This window comes from Pavona decussata, unplaced genomic scaffold, assembly GCF_977016875.1.
Source record: "Pavona decussata unplaced genomic scaffold, jaPavDecu1.1 SCAFFOLD_156, whole genome shotgun sequence".
NCBI lineage: Eukaryota > Metazoa > Cnidaria > Anthozoa > Scleractinia > Agariciidae > Pavona > Pavona decussata.
In genome coordinates, this window is record NW_028145568.1 from 6,749,372 (window position 1) to 6,769,669 (window position 20,298).

General features: G+C 37.8%; 1 protein-coding gene and 1 long non-coding RNA gene across 3 annotated transcripts; one reads left to right on the forward strand and one right to left on the reverse strand.

Moving 5' to 3' along the window:
• The first annotated feature begins 536 nt into the window (after window positions 1-536).
• On the forward strand, window positions 537-4,623 carry LOC146465582 (uncharacterized). The gene is made up of 3 exons (XR_014868272.1): window positions 537-757; window positions 1,720-1,804; window positions 3,474-4,623. It is a non-coding gene; the product is annotated as an uncharacterized LOC146465582 (long non-coding RNA).
• On the reverse strand, window positions 4,237-20,048 carry LOC146465583 (protein Wnt-7b-like). 2 transcript variants are annotated; one of them, XM_085128588.1, is made up of 4 exons: window positions 19,898-20,048; window positions 19,587-19,813; window positions 17,957-18,228; window positions 4,237-7,721 (listed from the first exon to the last, which is right to left on the reverse strand). In XM_085128588.1, exons 1-4 carry the CDS (start codon window positions 19,984-19,986, stop codon window positions 7,239-7,241), a joined length of 1,071 nt encoding a protein of 356 aa, XP_084984714.1. In that variant the 5' UTR covers window positions 19,987-20,048; the 3' UTR covers window positions 4,237-7,238. The 2 variants fall into 2 exon arrangements, with proteins under 2 accessions (XP_084984714.1, XP_084984713.1); XM_085128587.1 differs by lacking the exon at window positions 4,237-7,721 and adding an exon at window positions 8,735-11,175.
• Window positions 20,049-20,298: the final 250 nt, after the last annotated feature.

Consider the following 20,298-nt stretch of genomic DNA (forward strand, 5'->3'; position numbering starts at 1 on the left):
CCCCGGTGGCTAAACGAGGAAACATTGTTTCGAAAACAAAGGGTCACACATGCGCATAATAATAAACTGACTTGTTACTAGGAAACTATTTTAATAAGCAGCACTGGAAACTAGTCAACATTGCTTACAGGGTGGCTAAACTGGGAAACATATGTTTCGGAAGCAAAATTTGTGTCCGGTAGGCATAAATGCTTTTGACCTGAGGAAAAAACATTTTCTTGTTTTCGAGCAGCAAAATTTGTTTCTGCAACATATGTTTCCCGCGCGTCTAAACTGGGAAACGTTTGCTTCCGCAACAATCTTTCCTAGTTTAGCCTGGCCTTTACGATTATGTAGGGAACATTTAGTTTCAACACGTCAGCTGGAGGCTGGAGAAGGCCAATGTGTGAGTGTAAGGCACTCTTACACTTTGGGAAGAACCAGAGGGGAACAGGCAGCGGGGCCTAAAACCTAGCGTACATGATCGTTCCAGTTCGCTCCAGTTTTGGCCGAGTGAGACTAAGTCCTTATTTAGTTGAAAACATGGACGCCGCGAATTTGTGTTTCAAAGAGAAGGAATGTTTGAAATATATCCACGTTTTAATGAGCTGTTTCTCTAGCTTTGAAACTGTGAATCAGTGAATCCGAGATATTGTGGACGGCGAATCCGCATTAAACTCACGTGCCGAGCTTGCAGAGATCCGAGGAAAAAGTACTTTGTCGTGTGGTCATGTGTCACGCATTGCAGCTCGACAATAAAAACATGTCTCAAAGTAAGGTAAGACCTGATTAGTTTTCGCAGCTCGAGAAGATCCTACCATTTTGAGGGCAATCTGTTAGAAAATTATACAGAAAATACGCTGATGTTTATACTCTAAAGCAAAAGAAGTTATATTTCTAGTCTATAGAGTGTTTTCACATGACGTCACGGCGGTCATGTTGGTGTCCCAAAACAAAGAAATGGCGGCCATGTTGGTGTCCCAAACTAAACCTCTGGGAATTGAATTGAATTGAATTCTACTTTTATGCAAATACTTTCTTTTGTTTCAGTAAACCAATATGGCCGGTAGTCACGTGAATGAAAACACTCTATTCCTGTCTATATGCTATCTATTCCTACATTCTTAAGTCGTGGATTGGATTGGCGGATTTGGTGGTTGTGCATCTAACCGGTCAATGTTAAATAAAAATTATCGAGAGGATGATGGGATGTTGTTACTAGGGCTGCCATAAATGTTGCATAGAACTGAAAGAAATTTTTACTGTCTTTGACACTTCCAGGAAGCCTGCCTGAGTTGCCTTAGCAACAGGAATACTCTAACCAGTTATATTTCCTTTTGTCTATGGTTCAGTTCAGTGATTTTTACTTCAACTCCTCTTAACAGCACACTCTCTTTGTAAACAAAAAGTCATTACTAAGTTTGCAAAGCAATTCCATACTCCTCAAATGGAATACATCACCTTTTACCTAAAATGTCGATAACTCACTGACTTCAGTTACACATGTTTTCTCCAAGTGATGGCATAAACCCAAAACAATTTGTTCAGCTTTCAACAGCACCTAAATGTGTAAAAACTGACCATTTAGCAATCACTGATTGATTTGCTTGCCTTACGTTGTTTCAACTGACTTATATTCACACTCAAAACAATGAAACTAAGTACTACGAGTTTCATGTCTTTTTTAATAATGAATTTTTTAATAATTTTGTTTTATACCTACCCCCCTCCCCCCAACAGCCACAGATAAAAATAATCACAGTGTTTTTGCAGTGCAGTTTAATGGAGGAGGATAAGTTGCATTTTCTTCCAACACAGTGGAAAGGTAAGTTTCCTCACATACAAGCAAGAAATTGTGTTATTGATGTTACTACAAAATCCTGTACAATTGATGTTATTGCCAAGTTGACTTGTTCCCAAAAAATCTCACAATCAATGTCTGACCTTTATCAGACAAAGCTGGAGAGAAATGATGCCAGACGGTTCCATTTCTGAATACACTTGTAAATATTTGCAGCTGATAGTTGTTCCCATTCGTGACCGGTAATTTGATTTAAGTTAATACTGTTGTGTTGGCCATTTGCAAAAATTTACTCCACCAACAATTTAAACAAAAGGAAAACTCAGTGAGAATGACGTTTTTAACCAGACAGTCAAAGCTCGGAACAATATCTTTAATGCAAGTTTGACAGGAATTCAACGAAGAAATTTAATGATCTAGAGCCAGCAAAAGAGCGTTTAGAATGGCAATCACGCTAAAGTTTGAAGCGTTTTCATAGACAAATCCACCTTTGAGTAATTTGTATTTCCGCCTCGATCTATGGACTCATTCAATTGTGAAAATCTCGGTTCCAAACTCATGTCTATATTTTTAACTTAATTACATCATTACCAACCTAAAAGAAAGTTCTATCCCGGTCTTTGTTGTCTTGCGCGAACGAAAGTCGGTGCTCACGCAAATTGAACCGAACTTCCCCCTTTCCTTTCAATATGGCGTTCTAATGGGCTTTTCAAACTGCAAACAAATACTAACAGTGATAATTAAAACAATCATTAACAGGGTATTGCTTTCTCTTCTGACAGAAACACATCCAGTGACTTGTCCACAGTTGTTCAGATAGCTTTTGTTGGACGCTCGCTTTCATTTCTATATCACTGACCTGACTTGAAACGTCACATACACACATTCCTTCCCCTCATGGGAGGGTTATGTCACGATTCCTTTGTACGGGAGGCTAAATTGGGCGGGATAAGTTTGGTGAAAAAAAAAAAAAAATAGTAATAAAACCTACCATGCACAAAAAGCTGGGTGCTTTCAAGTTGTGTTAGATGTTTCCCCTCCCACCCCTAAAAAATGCGAATCCGTGTCCACTTTCAGGTATATTATTTGTGGCAGAAATAGTAACTTTTTTAAAAAAACTCCATTTTTAAATTTCGTATTTTTAAGGCGTAAAGGGGTCGAATACGCCGTTCTCTTGTGCGTTTTCAAAGAAATTTAAAGAAATTTTTTTAAAAGAAAATCAACATCAACAACAACAACAACAACAATGATCCATGAAACTTAACAAATTATTGGGAAACCAAAAGAAAATTACTAACAAGCTCGAATGTATATTTTCGTAACTTTCCCCAGTTCAAACATAACATATGAACTCAAGGAAACAACAGAATTAATTTCCAAATCGAAACTATTTGTTTGCATGTCTTTCCTAAGCGAGTTCCCTTCCCCCCATATATTTCGAGTGATTTTTTTTTACAGACTACGGTCTCTAAATGTATTCTGTTGCTTCTTTGGAATTTTAAATTTAGAAAGTTACAAAACATACTTCGAGTACTGATAGAATTTTGAGTTTCAATTTCACACATCTTGCTATATGGTTCCGTTATTTGAAATATATTGCAACTTGACGAACTGGGCTTATCAAGATTTTCAAGTTCTTCGCTTCTGTCTAAAAAATCGTTAATAACATATTACGGTTTGTTCTTGTTTCCAGAAAATCCTTGATATCCAGTATCCTTGTTTCTCTCAGCACCGTTGGGCACCAAAACGTAAACATCCCCAGGGACCAATTTAATAAAATGTTTACACCTGTATCTAACAATCTGGGCCTTAGTTATTTCAAGCTCATGCAGAAGATGAGTCAAATAAACACTGTTACAAATCTTTAACCAGGATTATTGAACTCGTTTTTGAACATTTCATTGAGTTTTTTCTTCTGTGCGCATGTGAAATCAAAGGCCCACCTTGTAAACTATAAGTGCAAAAATTTTATAAACTTGACCTCATATCGGTAAGCAGACGGTCGGAGGCTCGTCTCGGAGACCATTTGTGGAAAAGAGGATACTCAAGGTTTTCATTAGAAAACAAGAATTCAAACACTAACTATTAAAAGAAGGACTTCTACTAAGTAATTTATTGGGCTCGCTACAAAGTTCTGTCACAATGACAGACGCTATAACATGTGAGTCAATGTTGTCGAAGTTGAGTTTATTTTCCTTTATTTCTACTTATCTTTGATTTTCTCTTATGATAACTAGAATTGATATTTACAATCCATAACGATCACAATGTATTCTTTAGACTATCTGAGATCCAGCTGGATATATCTTTCACCTGGAATATAAAGGAAGGAGAAACCACATCCATTTGTCACTATCAAATATAAAACAAAAACAAAACGAAAACGACATCGAAACTTTTTCTGCCGCGAAGACAAACTACTTCTTTGAACCGTTTTCAGTTTGATAGACACTGAAGAAACCAATACAGCTTTTTTATTCCTTTTATATAGGTTTTGCTTTCCTTTGATGCTGTGACTGCATGGTTAAAAAATGTTATTTATAGAATCCTGCCCAGTTAGAACCTACATACTGTTTTTGTAGAGTTCTAGCACATATTTTAATTACGAATGTTACTAAGATTGCCTACGATATTTGAATTAATCAAACCGATGTCAAAAAACCCAATGAACATATAGCGAGAAGCAGATAAATGTAACAGGTACCCATGCACATGAAAACCAGATTGACAGACTGATCAATCAGACGCGCAGTGAAACGAAACCATTAGCAATTCAGAGCTCTGGAGTCGATTGTTCTTTGATTATTATCGTAAAACCATACCAAGGTAACCACTCTGGTGAATCACAACAAACGCAACCAACACAGTGGACCAATCAGTATTCGATGCAATTATTAGAAGGATCTTTGTAATGTTTTAACCTCATTAGCATATATTAGAAATAAACGAATTTTAGCAAGACGTTTAAAAAAATTTGAGAAATGAATTTCAAGGACCTAATCAAGAATCCTGTATAGTATGGCTGGGTTTTTTTCAGTTTTTGAAAGCTAACTTTTCCTAGAATATTCAACAAATCAGACTAATATTTACACTAATTACCAAGTGTGAGATGCTTTTTGTAGTTTCCATTTTACTAGCTCATTGCTTGATGTATGCTAGTTAGGAAAAATATATACACTGATGTCGGCAACGATTCTTCTAATAGTAGAATATAACTTTTAAACTAGTCAAGTCACAGAGCGTAGGAAAGCAAAACCCAAGTAAAAAGGAATTGTGTCTGTCTTTCAGCTGCGTGGAGGCCACTCTGTAATCAAGTTCAGAGATTAATAGATTTTTTTTCAGTTTATTGTAAATGAAATCTTTTAAGCCAAAACCGACGGCAGAAATGATATTACTACCTTTATAAATAAGGTCTGGAACCAGTCAATAGTTTTGAATCTGACCTGCTGGAAAATATACAATAATGTGATAAATATGATAGAAATAATCCTAAGTCATATGATAATTTCTCTGTGGACATGTTTATAAAAATAAATAAATACTGTTAGAGGTTGAAGTTACCCAACTGAAGAATCAAAATTTGCAAATACATATTTCGGTGCATTTAAAGCCTGGGCACGTGTGTACTCGAGGTGCCAAAGTTCTTCACCATGTTAACTTCATCTACATAAATTGAAAGCTCTGGATAAGAATGAATTACCAGGAGGTATTTTTTTGCCTGCAAAACTGTTTTTCTAAACCTGATTAATATTGTTCAAAGCACAAACAGGCCAATGTCAGCAAATTAAATCTGTCACTATTTAAATTCTCTCTACGATTTAAAAAAAAAAAAAAAAAACCCTTTAAATTTGAGTTTACTAATCTCTCGGCACATTTGAATAGTAACTTGAAAGTGTTAATCAGCTTTCCAACAACAGGAACCTACAAAAAAAAATCATTTGAATTTGTTGACACAGTTTAGTACCGCGAGGTTCAGTATAGATGCTGCCCTTCTGCCATGTTAGGTTCGACAACAGCACACTGGGAACACAACTATGACTTAGAGATCCAATTTGCCAAGACATCAACTTGTTGTCAATAAATTGCTATAATGGAACTGGCAAAGAAAAGTGCGTTTCGCCTTGGCAGAAATGACACCGCCCTGCTTACGCACCGGCGCTGGAGCTAGACTTGGTAGAAGAACGAGTTCTACGCTGAGCCTCAGAATCACGGAATAAAGACTAAACTGAATATTAAAAAAGAATTTATTATGAAAGGTTTAAAAAACAAAACAAAACCAAAAAAAAAAAAAAGGAAAGAAAAATAGACGAACGATCATAAAGAAAGAAAGGAAGGAGCTGTTAGCAATCGCAAGTTGTCACTTAGCTGGGTCTGGAACAGCCAACATAAAGAGGAAAAGAGTTCGGTCCTAATTTTTCGATTCCTTGGTAAACTATTAGTGCTGACGCGGATAGGTTAACTATATTTGTTACATGTTAAATATCTACTTTGCTCTGTCCTCGTTATCCACCGATCGTAGAGCCTCGTTACTAGCTTTTACTTTCAAAAGCTCGGGCGTTTGTCAGCTGTCCTAAAATTATTAGCATCATATAATGCTTCTTCTATAGCTTCAGCAACGCTGATTTAATTTAATGGCAGTTCAGACTAAATTCATAATACAATCAGATCCTTGAGATCTAAAGGATTTGCTGTTTTTTCATTTAGCAAGGCACCATTTGCCATTGTTCCCGGAAACCGGCCACATGAGCAGTAAAGCCAGTGAACGAAAACATAAACGCACTTATGCTATTCTTTGTTTACGTATTTAAAGAAGTTAAATAGCTGGCTGTCTCTCTGCACGAAAGGAGAGGCGGCATGCATCTACCAAAATTGTTTTAAAGCTAACTTGAAAGTTGATACAGCGGCAGAATAGCATTTTATCTTCATCCCACCTGCAATTTGCAGTGATTTTCACAATTTTTGCTGACGATAAGCCTCATATAAATCCTTTGCTTAAGTCCTTCGATTTAATCATTTGTTGGCGTTTTATTTGGTACTTATTGCATCAAATCAGTGATCTGATACAAAAAACACAATTAACCAAGCGTCGAAGCCTTGAAAACAGACCCCCGCAATCTGACAAATGTAGGAAATAAAGAAGAAAAATAACTCCGAACAACTACAGCTTACATTTGTTTAACATCAGGTCCCATATAAGTTGCAGTTTTCTTGTAACCGTTTAGCCTTTCTTTTAAAGTGGCTTTCGAAATATATACACCAAATATTTTGCTCTTTGGAGTTATCTTTCTTTTTGTATTGAATTCCGCTTTAACCTTTATGTAAAAACATTGTTTAGGGTGAGGCCTGTAATACTCAAGTTAAGTTAATTAGGAAATGTTTGAAAGTCTTTACCATCTGTTCTTGAAATGCATAATAGCGTCTGGTGCAAGTCTTTTCTGTTGATCATAGTATTGTGGTCTCACTTGCATCTGAACACTTCCATACGTTCCTTGCATTTCTTACACTTCACATAACAGCACCAGTGAAATTTACAGTTGCACCGCCATCGCCGCACGATTTCGTGAGTGTTGTATCCCCGACCACAGCACATCAGCTCGCACCCGTCTTCGCCTTTTGACGTCTTGTTACATTCGCGTCCTGTTGTTCCAGGAATCCTCTTTTGCTCATCCCGATCGCAGTAATTGGGCGAGTGGTTGATGTAAACCAAGTCTCTCTGTAAAGGTTTCTTGTATTCGTCTAACCTTAGTGTCAGGTAGGCATCCCTCTTCCCGTAGGGCGAAGAAATTTTATTGGGTCGCACCATCACAGAGCTTTGGTAACGCTTTTTTAAGATAAGGCCCACTTTTTTAAAGGAAGGAAGAGACTGCCAGCATGTTCTTGTGGCGCATGATCCTGACGGCCCATGGCAATGGCACTGAATTTCCAGACTTTCTTTGAGGGCCTAGTGAAAAAAACGGTCCCCAATGGTTGACGGCAGAATTTTGCTGAGTACGAATTTATCACTCTGCATATGAAACCCTCGTCTTATACAGTAATAGCCCGCGTATAAGAACCTGGGTTTTAAGAACCTGTTAGGCTAAAATTTTCATTTTAAGCCCCCTCCACATAAGAGCCTATTCAGGCTAAAATTTTAAGTTAGGTTCTTATCAGTGGGGTTACTGTGAAAGTGTGTAGGTAGAAACTGCTGAATTAAGATCATCATCTATTTAAAAGTAACTTGACATAACTTTTTTTTCTTTCAAGCTTAAGTACTATGTTGTAGGTCTATTGTGTTTGCCATTATCCTGTATTATGAGATGATATTTATAATATATATAGTATGTTCAGATGAAATTCATATGAAAATATAAGAACCTATTTTAAGAACCTTGGTTGCCTAAATTTGCTTTAAGTACCATTTATATAAGAACCTATTTAGGCTAAATTGGAAAATTCAGGTTCTTATACGTGGGCTATTACTGTACTTTGGATAGTCATATAAATTTATAAGCTTTATAAGCAACGTCGAATCGCCAGTTTCTTCTAAGATCTAAATTTCTCAAGGAAAAACCTTCAGACGACTTTGATTATGTATAGTTTGCTTTGCAATCACTTTATTGGACTGATTGATCACGATGAGACATTATTTAATCCACGAGTTAGTCCCAGTTACTACAGGGTTCGTCCAATAAAAGCGAGAGAAAATTTCGGAGATCCATGAAAAATTGGCAATTGGCAATGCCGTCTGCTATGGCCAGTAAGGGTATTGTCATGGACTACCTGAGGTCTTCTGCAAAGAACAATTGATCACAACTACCTGCGTGCTTCCAAAACATCACAGGGCTAATACGACAATCGGGCAAAGTCATCTGAACCGTTCTAGCGGAATGGCCATGGGACACTAGTTTTTGAGATTCATCGTGAAAGCTACCCTGGCAATTTCGAGTTAAGTAGAGTATACAGTGAAAACATGAATTAGAATACAATGAGTTTTTAATAGCATAACCATTTTTGGTCAATTTGTACATAAAAAGGCATTTTTGAAGATCCTTTTTTCTGGTTTGCAAAGAGTTATCGCCAAAAGAATCGATAATTAAAATAATTATTGAATTTTTCAACCAAAAAGGATATTTTTATCTTCAGACTTAAGAGCGACTCTCTGTAAGGTCCTCATTTTGTAAGATTTTTTTGTAGATTTCGCTGATAAACTTTACCAAAACAATATGAGGATCTTAGCTTAGAGATTTTCGCTCTTAAATCCAGAATCGCTAAAACTAGCGTGAAGTAGCATAGCCCATGAAAGGCAGGTATAATTGTTAACCAGGACCAAGTTATTTAAAGCGGGATTTGTGCTAATCCAAGTTTACTACCATGACAACTTTTTGGATTTGTTCACAGTTAACCCAGGATTAGTGCTAATCTGGCTTCTAACAACTCGGCCCAGCATACCATGAAACCAATCTATACGGCACAATCAATGTGCGCAATAAATGTGGAACCTGGTTGTATCGATCAATACGAAATAGAAAACATATTATTCGAGATAAAAAAGAATAGTTTACATGCTGCTGTAGTTGAAGAAACGGCAGAAACTTTCGCGCGGTTAAAAAATGTGACTGATTTACCAGAATGCTAATAACGGTTTGCCTTATACCACACCTCGCTTTTGCTTAAAATGCATTTACTTAAGATTTGCTGTACCTCTTAAGGGATGAAGGAACGCTGTATATTAGCTGCGTCCACGAATGATAGGATTTGTATTCAATTTCACGTGGCTAAATGTGGGTATTACCGCGATAACAAAGCCACAATGTAGTTGCTAAGGCACAATTACATGTAATTTCAGTGACATCCAATGCCAAGCTCTAGCTAAACAGGCAATAAATAAGCCCAATAATTAAACAACATTTTGGGACCTGCAAGGCCTAAAACTCAAACAGAGTGCATGTTCAACTCTTATATATCTGGATGATATTGGACGCGACTATATTTGTTTGTGAAATTCTGGACATGTAAGTTACCAACAAATCACATAGTTAAGACTTAAGGGGCTCTTTTGTAACACAATTTTATCCACCACGCTTTGGAGTACAAAAGTGAGACGTAATCTCTTTTAACCTGATCTGAAAAGAGATCTTTTAATCGCAACGCACCAACGAAGTAATAAGTCACCGAAACATTTTTCGTGAAAGGAGCATAAGCCAACAAACTTTAACGCCATGTTTCAATACATTGCACATTGTGGCAAAACGTGTATAAAGACCAACTTCCTTGATGAAAAGTAATCGCAAACAAAGAAGCAAGATACGATTTTATTCACACTTCCCTCTTTAGTATATTTGAAAATTGGTTATAGCCATTTCGTAAAAGAGGTGTGGTATAAGAACCTAAATCATGTGGCGAACTGCTTTAAATTTATGCTCACATACCTAATGGCTGGCTCAGGGACTAAGCCGTCTGACGGCTACAAAATCTCAAATACAAAGAAATGACACTGACGCTGATTTTACTCCTGTTTAAGAAGCATTACGACAAATTTTGCACATAATCCACGGTTTATCTGAGAACTTAAACACCTATTCCTTGTGTATAATCTCTAGTTCAACAATTTTGTTTAATTATAGTCGAGTTACTCGTGAGCAGCACATGATACCCTTGAGCTTGGGGCTCGGAAATGTCAATCAAATGTCTCCAATGTACTGTTACCATGTCCCACATGTCCCAATGTACTGTTACAATGTTACATTATTTCGGTGCATTTGACATTATTATGCATTCTATTGCAACTCGTTTTACAGCTGATCTCCTGCTCTTTATAATATAATATTACTCCAAGCATTCGTTGTTTTATGCCTGCGGGTTTTATGAACACGCTAGATTTGCATTTATTCCAGCGAGTTAGCGCAACAATCTCGCTTTTCATTCGTTTACTTGCAAGTGTGCTTCACAACATTTCTGACACAGTGCTTGCATCTGACCTCACAGCACCAGTGAAATTTGCATTTGCACTGTGACACTTCGGTGAAGTTGTGCGTGTCGTAACCACGCCCGCAGCACAGGAAGTCACAGCGGTCGTTGTCAGAAGTGGTAATGTTACAGATGCGATCTTTTGTTCCGGGAATTCCCAGTGTATTATCCCGTAAACAGTACAAGTATTCATTAAATTCTTTAATATACACCAGGCTGGAAGAATCTGGCTTTCTTTTCTTGTCGGAAACTAGAACAAGGTATTCAGGCTTTGGGCCTCTGTTGGTGTCGGTCGTCATGACTTCAACGCGAATGGCACTGTAGTAGTAATCTTTCAAGCGCTCTCCGATCATGCGCAGTGAAGGCAATGCTTTCCAGCAGGTGCGAGTAGTACAGGTTCCGGAAATCCCGTGGCATTTGCATTCGAGAACCAACTTTTCTTTAACAACCTAAAGTGAGCGAGAAAAATGGCCCAGGTTTAGGCGAAATTTCTACGCTTCTCTAACTGGGCGACTGTTTACTGCACTCCACCATGTCGAATTTTAAGTGAGTTTGTCTTTGAATGAATTTTCTTGCATGTTTTTTTTCGTTGCGTTTTCTTTTTGGTAAAAAGCAATGTTTCTTTTGAATCTTTTGGATCAGGACATACAGACAGATGTTTAACAAAGTATTTGTTTTTACGCAGAGAAGCTCGTACTCCAGATCGGTTGAACAAGGTTGTTCCGAAGAATGTCGTCGTCGCGTGACCTTCACTTGATTCGCGAAACGTTCCTATACCACACCTCCCACTTAGTCAACTGACCGGCAATGCACTGAAAGAAATTATGCGAAAAAAGGACGACTTGCATGCGAAGTAGCGACAGATCAGGTAAATTGCAGTACTTGTTCTTGTCTACCTTACATTTACTGCAGTTGATGAAAATAAATCATTCGACTAGCTTTCGCACCTTTTTCCTCGCCAATGAAACGTAAAAGGTTCCTGTGATGAAAATTCACAGATGTTTCAAAATACCATTAAAAAAAAAACAATTAACAGAAACGCACAGCACGCTATCTGAGAAAAGTAGCTTTTATTTGGAATGGTCCTATGGATTTTATCCTGAGACTTAACCCTATCTAAACCGGGCTTTTTGTTATTTTCTGGGGCCGGGGACCGGGGGCGGGGGGGAGAGCATCCAGGCCAACCTCCATAACATCGAGAGTATAAAAGCTGCGACAATGAGAATGGAAGGTTAGTTTTTACGTCCAAGGATGTTACCTTTGAGGTCCGCAACAGGGAGTGATGATGTCATGTGACACGGGAATTGGGTGATGATTTCAAAACGGCGGGCATCTTAGATTTCCTGATTTCCCCCAAACCTCAGAAAACCAGCACAATCGACCAAAAGTAATCAAAATGAAAAAAAAAAAAAAAAAAAAAAACACAAAAATGATACAAAACATGCAATTTACTGTAAAATAATTTTTTCTGTAAGTAATTTTTGCACAGGGATCTTCCTGTCTGTTACAAATTAGTTGCTATGGCAACATAAAATTCGGTGAACCCTAACCAATTGTTCCCAGATAAACTTTTGACAATGTCACGAAGTTTCGTGTAGGTTTTGTACTGTGAAACGCAGAACTATTGACATTTTATGACCGCTTATTGTACCGTGCAAGGTAGAATTAACTATAAGGAAAATGGACTAAGTCAAAATGTTGGCACTTTTATAACATTTAATTTTATTTATATTACTTGTGTTTAATTTATTACTTAAATGAAATGAAATTTTATATTTCATCTAACCTTTCAGCTTAGTTAGTCTTTAAGTTGTACGCATGATTTGTGTCTGAAGGGTACTGAGAAGTACTCTCCTGCGAGGCTCTTCTATGTAAGTCCGTGGATAAATGTCGATTGGTGATTGGGGATGACGATCGCTGTGGTCCGAAGAGCGATTTAATATTGAGGACACTACCGCTATGGTCCAAAAACAGATTGGAGATGAAAAATGATAATCCGAAGAATCGAAAATATCTGGTGTCGATTGGTAATACTGAATGTCGAAGGCTAGGATTGAAAATATCGATTGGCAATTAAGACTGAAAATTATCGGGGGATAATACAGTCAAGCTAACATGAAGTAATATCTTTGCTTGTGATTTAAGATGGTGGCCCAAACTGTGACTTTCAAGATATGCAGAAATTTTTCTAACTCTATGGAATATTGCTTTGATAGATTACATTAGGCACTTACTGATGAGCCACGAAGACAACGAGTGGAGCAACTATAGAATTTGCTTAGCAATGTTACTGGAGCGTCTCGGCGGCTCTTTAGGGAAGGAAAAACCTCAACTCTGTAGTCTTTATACGAAGGAATTGCGTGCAGAATTGTAGAATTGATTGGAGGTGTACCGTCGCAGGCACTGGGGTCTCCTCTCCCAGAAAAGTTTTAAATCCTGACGCTGTGAAGTGATATATAAATTTCCTCAAACAAATCAACCTGGAACAGGCGTAAGATGATGGGTATCTAAGCTGAGCTTGCAACAATATTTCCGATGTTTTCGTTAAAAAGCTTGATACACATCACATTTCCCAGCGTTAGCACAATAAAGATTTTACAGTACTAATGTTTTCCAAATTAATGTGATTAGCGTATTTCCCACGTAAAAGATGTCTCCACCTGGATTTCAATGCATAGTTATTCTATGGGGTCGGAATGTATTTGGTTCCACAGTGAATTAGCAGCATGTCCAGCCCACTAAAGTAAACAGTAAATGCGGTTAGTAAAATCGTGAGGATTTCGCTTCACAGTGCCGTGGTTGTAAGGTTAGAGGGTTACATCTAGCAAATGCAAACAAATTCACCGCGCTTGAAGTGAAATAATGTTTTGGATGAAAATTGCTGGTTCGTGGCTGCTTGCATGGTTGAGCGCATAAAAGGGATGATCTCTTATTCAGCAATCTGCCTCCGTGGTTCAAATAAATGGTATTCCATACATCAGTTCCAAATTCAGTCTGCCCATCATCTGTCAAAACAGCAAGTCTACCGACAAACCACGCTGCCACATAGTCCAAAATTCACGCATGATAATTGGACGTGGAATCTCCCTTTTTAGACAAGAAATGATGAACAAGGTTACAGACAAAAGTCTCAAACTGGAGTGTTCAAAAGGAAGTCAAACAAATTCTAGAACTCTGAACTAATAACAGAAATGAAAAATGTGAACATCATCTCAATAAGACGCTGTCGTGCTCTTCGAATCCTTACACTCTCCTTAATGGTTGATCAGCTGGCTGAATAACAGACTCCTTAGTCTGACTAGGCTGTGAGTCTGTCATGCACTTTTCAATTCATCGTCCTTTACTGGCAGAGGAGTGCTGCAATCATCTCCAGTTGATACAATAGCAGGGCTTATGATTGGGCGTTCCTCCTTTGTCGGCAGCAGATAAACCCGATTTCGACGCACCTGTGTCCCGTCCAGTGCTTCCACTACGTAAGAACGGGGAGTTTTATGAGGCTTGACAACCACAGCAGGCTTCCACTCGCGTTTCTATCTGATTCTCACAGGTTCGCCCTAATGCAGTTCAGGGAGTAGTCTTGTGCCACGGTCATAGAATGCTTTCTGGCGTTGACAAACTTTCGGTCTCTTGTGGACGTGAGAACCTGTTTTAGGCTTGGGTTTGAGAAGGTGCTTGGGAATTAGTAATTTTGTTCTCATAGCTAGGATGACCACTTCGCTATTCTTGTCGATAAGCCAAGCTACTTTAGAATACTTTGAAAACTACAGCCAGTCACAAGCAAGTAATCACGGCCTTTTTAATAGAAAATTTCTGCTAGAACTGTAGCTCAGGGTCTCTCTGAAACTTGCTGTGGCATCAGAGGCTCTCTCTGATTTCGTCAAATTCGTTGATGCCTGAGACAAGTGCTGCATTGAGATATCATCTCATTAATTGCACTATTTTTTCGGGACATTGGCTGGGTCATTTGGTTGAGGGTGGGAGGTGGACCATAGCGATCGTGTTCACAATATTAAACCGATTTTTGGACAATAACGATTGTCATTCTCAATAACCAATGGATAATCTCAACCCGATCGTTTCTCTCGATCACCAATTCGATCACCAATCGACACACTCTGGCATCACGATCGTTTCCTCAAATAAATGAATGATATAGCTGAAACCTTGATCACATTAGTGAAAATCAGATCATGAAAATCTGTTGTAGTGTTAAAAATTTGTTATAGAGTAAGCCTTATTCTCTCCTAAGGGCAGAGAATCGAGCCGATAAATGTTGACGTTTGCCTTCTGGGGTTGGGTTTTGACGCGATAAAATTTACGGCCGCGATTTGTCTGTTCACTGATTTCACGCTGAAATTGTCTTCAAGATTTAGGTTTCGAGTCTGTAAGAAAAAGTGGCTTAATCCGATGCAAAGGCGTTTCATTTCAACAGATTTGATGAATCTTTGCTTGTAATCCGTGGTAGTATCCTTAAACAATGCAGTCGTTTTGTTGCATTGATTGTTGTTTGTAAAAACATTTAACATCGTCAACATCACCATCTTCCATTTTGTCATGTTCACGCGTAACGTTTCATCAAACCAAGCTGAAAAAACAGGTAAACTGACGTCTGCAAGGCTTAAACTTTGTCGAAAGCCAGAAACAGGTAGACGTTACTTTACTTAAAATATTTTAGAAAACGTGAGGGCAGTGTACATTTTGTTAGTGTCACGGAGCAAACACTCTCTTCCTCAGAGATTTGTTTTTATGACTCTACCTTCCACGGTGATTTATTATGATCGAGCGGCTCACTGCATTGAATGGATCATTTATAACTTCACTTCGAGTGCTTTGCCTTGGCCCAAGGACACTTGAAATGAAATCGCCAACAATTTGGTTGTACACTGAGTACGAAAGCAACCATGAATTTTAATGCACCCTCGTATTTTCACTGAATCAGAAGCAGTCGGACTACTTGATGTGGCAATTAAAAGTGAGACACATTGCACAGTACATGTGTGGGTTTACATTGACGTACAGTACAGACTGTTTGCAGGTGACGTTGCAAAATTATCGTCGGCCAATTTGGAGGACTGACGTAATCAAATCGATACTGAAATCACCCTCCGTTTCGGTCAAATCATAGCAAAAATCCTGCGAATATAGTAAAAATGCAGATACCTTGAAAAAATATTCTGAAATCGGCATCAGTACACTTTTGATTTCAGCCAAAAAAGTAATAAAGAATGGCTTTCAATCGCCAAAATACAATTGAATGATTAAAAGAATGTGAACAAGAGAAAAACCTGAATTATTTTAGCTGATGTCATATGCAAGAATCTACAATAAGCGAAGAAAAACGTTCTCCATTATTTTAGTTATTGTTAGGGTATCCAATCATATAACTTAACCATTTTCTTCTTTATATAGCTTAAGACCCAAATCTTTTCCAGCATTCTAAAACATTCTAAGAATTCAGAAAACTGTTTTTTTATTTTGGGAGTAGAATAGATTTTTCGGAATTTGGCCAAGTGTAAACTTACCACGAACGTGGGAGAGCATTATTGTGTTGATTCCAAAAATAATCTTTTCGATATATTAAAAAAAAGTTTTAAAAATAGACGAGATTCCGTCAAAGTTTGTTTGTTAAGTTACCAGCTGTTCAAAAATCCACAGTTAATATCAAACTCCGCAGGCGGGCTTAGAGAACCAAGGTTTTAATTACTAAGAATTTAGCCTAACAATCCATTTTTTGACCATAGCGTGAGATTTTTATTAATTTTACAATGGATAAAATTGCTCCCCCTTCGCGAAAGAACTGCTTTCAGGAAATATCACTTTTACTTTAATTTCCTGCTTATCGTGACTTCAAGTTGTTGTAAAAGTTTTCAAACTTTCTTTGGATCCAGTTAAAGTAAAGAGTTTTCATAGGGAAAGCGTAAATTGGAGACAAGTGCAAGATTACCTACCTTTCAGTTGTTATTTTGAACATTCCCCTTTGCAGCTTTATCTCACTCGACTCGGCGAGTAATCGATCGATTCCACCGTGTGTTAACATTAAAAAAGCTTAAGACTTTCCAAGACCTTGTTAGCTTTGTTCCAACGGAAAAGTTTGTAAACTCCTTAGGGTATTGTACAACTGAGACTAAAGGATAGTGGACGTTTACCATATAGAGCATGACGCATGAGCGAGTACTTTTAAGCGGGCTCGATTACACAATGAATTTACTCTCTAAACTACTAACTACTACTGTTGTTTCGTTGGACTTGAGCTGGCAACAACCTTACATAGCATACAAGAGAGTTTAATGTGGAAAATCGAGCTTCAAGTTTAGTATCTATTCTTGCAATTTGAGCGAAGCGGAGGTATGGTATAAGGCGTTTCATGAAAAGAATTATCTAAACAATAGTTCTTTAACAATTTGAGAATCCATGGCCCAATAATGTCTTCGAGTTTTGTCCCTTTGGCTTTTGTATACGGGTCATTTTAATCTCACCAACGCTCATGTTTCGCATTGTTTATCTTCGTTCTTTCTTGATTGATAATCAACGCAACCCGTCTACTGGAGAAAGAGTAAGCTGACCAAATTGACTGTAAACGAGCACATTTGGTACGGAGTTCTAAGAACCGCAATTTAACCGTCAAATTAAAAATTTCCCGATTGTCATGAAAACCGTTTTATCAAGGAAAAGTTGCGCAAGCAGAATCGTTCTAGAAATAAGTCACCTTACTTCACACCAAGGTGGAAAGATGTGAATTTGATGCATGCAAGCAACCCAGAAAATTTACTTTAACTATAATAAAGATACTTCCACTTCATTCAAGCCGGTGGTTTAATATCGTACCGTGAGGTTTTGTGGTTAAATAATAATACGTTTCAATGGATGTTTATCTTGTTTCATTATACGATTTCTTTAGCGTGTCCATCCGATCCAAACAAATAGCAAGTCATTATTGGAAATAAATCTTCTGTGGTTAACAACAAAAGAAGGCAATGCCGATAAAAATTGACATGCTGTAATTTCCTTTTAGTAAAAGTCATAGCCTACAACTTTCGTCCATTGTCCAAGTTCTAAAAGCGAAAAGACGAGTGCCATTTATATGTTAATTTAATTCCACGAGCCGAAACACTGGGAAGGTATTATAGTGTGACTAAGACAATCCGTTGATTGTTTAGCCCTCATTACCATTAAGTAATTAGAAAAGCAATTATGTCATTAAGTTCTCAAGAATTGTTTTAGGCCTCATACCTGTCTGCCAGCTTTGTTGTTATGCCTGTTCATAAGGTATATGGCATCGTGCGTGTTTCGGCGGGCGTTCACGAAACGATTGGAAAGATTGATTCCGTAACTGGTGTCGACAGAACATCCTCCCCACATCCAACCTTTTTTGCTTTCCTGTCCCCACAATTTTCTGTCGCAATTGCACTCACTAAGGTTACCCATACTGCAGGCTCTGGTTATCGTGTAGACAACTCCAGCGGAAATTATGGCCTGTGCGTAGGCCGCTTCTTTCGTTCCAGCTGCAATAAAGATATCGGAGAAACCTAGATTTACATGCGAGGCAAACTCTTTAAACCGTGATAAACCAATGTGGGGCTCACAAATTTGCTTATTTTATCTACATTTTGATAGTTATAACAAGATCAATCTTATTGGCTAAAACGGTTGGTACTTTCCTTTGTAGCAGTCGGTTGAGAATGAATTGCGGAGAACCTTCAATTAGACATTGATGATTGCAAGTTTTCCTAAACACACAAAAGACTTACATAAAAGTATGATTTACTTTTTCTGCTGTTGTCGATTGGTACATACTTATATTATTTAATTTAGTACTAAGGGAATTAATAGATGTCTTAGCACACGGGGTCAAATCTCCGGGACAGAGCTAATAGCTCTTGAACGGGCCAAAAATAATGCTCTATCTATTCATCAAGACAAAATAACTTTTCTTTAATTAAAAAGAGTCTGGATCGTTAATTTTCAATTAGGTGCCTAAAAATACACTCAAATGTTTTACGAGTGTTGTCCGGCGTGTAATAATACTTACAAGAATATTAAGTATTAACTTATCGGGCTTCTCACAGTGAAATCCATATTTTTTGTGATCAGCTTAAACAACGGTAAATGCAATCAATCATTGCAACAAACTTCTTAAAACGTGGGAAAAAGGTCCTCGGCTATTCAGGGATTTTTAGTTAATTTCTAGCCGATAACAACAAATCAGTCAGCTTGTATCTTCTAATAAGTAATAAGAATGCTGCGTCTTTGCGAGGGATATGTTTCACTTAAAAAACATAACGTTTCTAAAAAAAAAAACTTTTCCAAAGTGGCAAAAATGGATAATAATAATACATGGACTTGAGGTCGTATTTGGGAATATCTGACAAATTGAGAGACGATAGAGGGTAGTAGCGGCGTAGTCGGAAAACGAAACATGCTACCAGCCGTCAAAAGTGTCGAAATAGTTCTTTATAAGTGCAATTACACACAACTCCGTGTCTTCATTTGGATACTAGTAGCCGAGGGAACTGCCGTCATTTCACATCGCCATGTAAGAACTTGCAAGGGTTGTTGAATAATAATTCAGCCTTAGTCTTTTAACTAACCGCCTAAATTATCAATATGGCAGCACGGTGACAAGCTCTGACGGCTCTGACCTAAGTGCTAATATCATAGAGCTTAAAGCACTCAAAGAGTCCTTAACAGAAGGGGACTCTTTAAACTTAATCGGAAGCAAACAAACAAATAAACACTTCACAACACTTCAATCAAGGTCGCCTGCCAAAATAAGTTATACCAAACTTCTGATATCGAACAGCCTAAAGCAATCTCATTAAGAAATAGTATAAGACAGTTTATTAACGCTAATCTCACTTACGTATTGCCTTGTCATCGAAGTCCGACGTTTGTCCGAGTACAGAGCAGTTCCATCTGCTTTTACGAAATTGAAATTTACATTCTTCCGCGCCTATTTGATATCCCTCTCTGATGCAGTTTATGAGTTTGGGGTATTCTTCGCAGATGGCAATCTGTTTAGGAGACAGACCAGGTATTCGGCTGCAGATCAAACTTGGTCTAATCTTGGTAGCGACTGACGAAACAACACTGTCAGAATGTCAAGTGATAAAAGACTGATTGAATTATTGTCTCAACAAAGCACAAAAAGAAAAGAAAATGAATCTCACTTACAATAACTTAGAATTGGCCTCCATAAAGTTATTGGATAACACAGTTGCCATTAGAAGGCTTATTATTACTACTGCGTGTTGGCTCTCCATTTTTACAAGCTCAACCTCGTTCTTTATATCAAACGGATGAGACAGATTCACGATTATAAATCCCAAACGTTCTGTTGATCTCGTTTCTGATTGGTCGAGATGAGAATTAATATACTTTTTAATTTAGCTTGTGAGACGGAAACAATTGAATGGAATTTGCGTTCTTAAATATTGTTTCTAATGTTGGCAGGAAGATCGGTTTTGCCGAAGTATTATAAGCTTCTCATCACAGGAATTTAGATTTTCGGTGGCTAAACTGGAATATTTTGCTTTCAAAGCCGACCAGAAGGCTCATGAAATCTTTTGTGACAA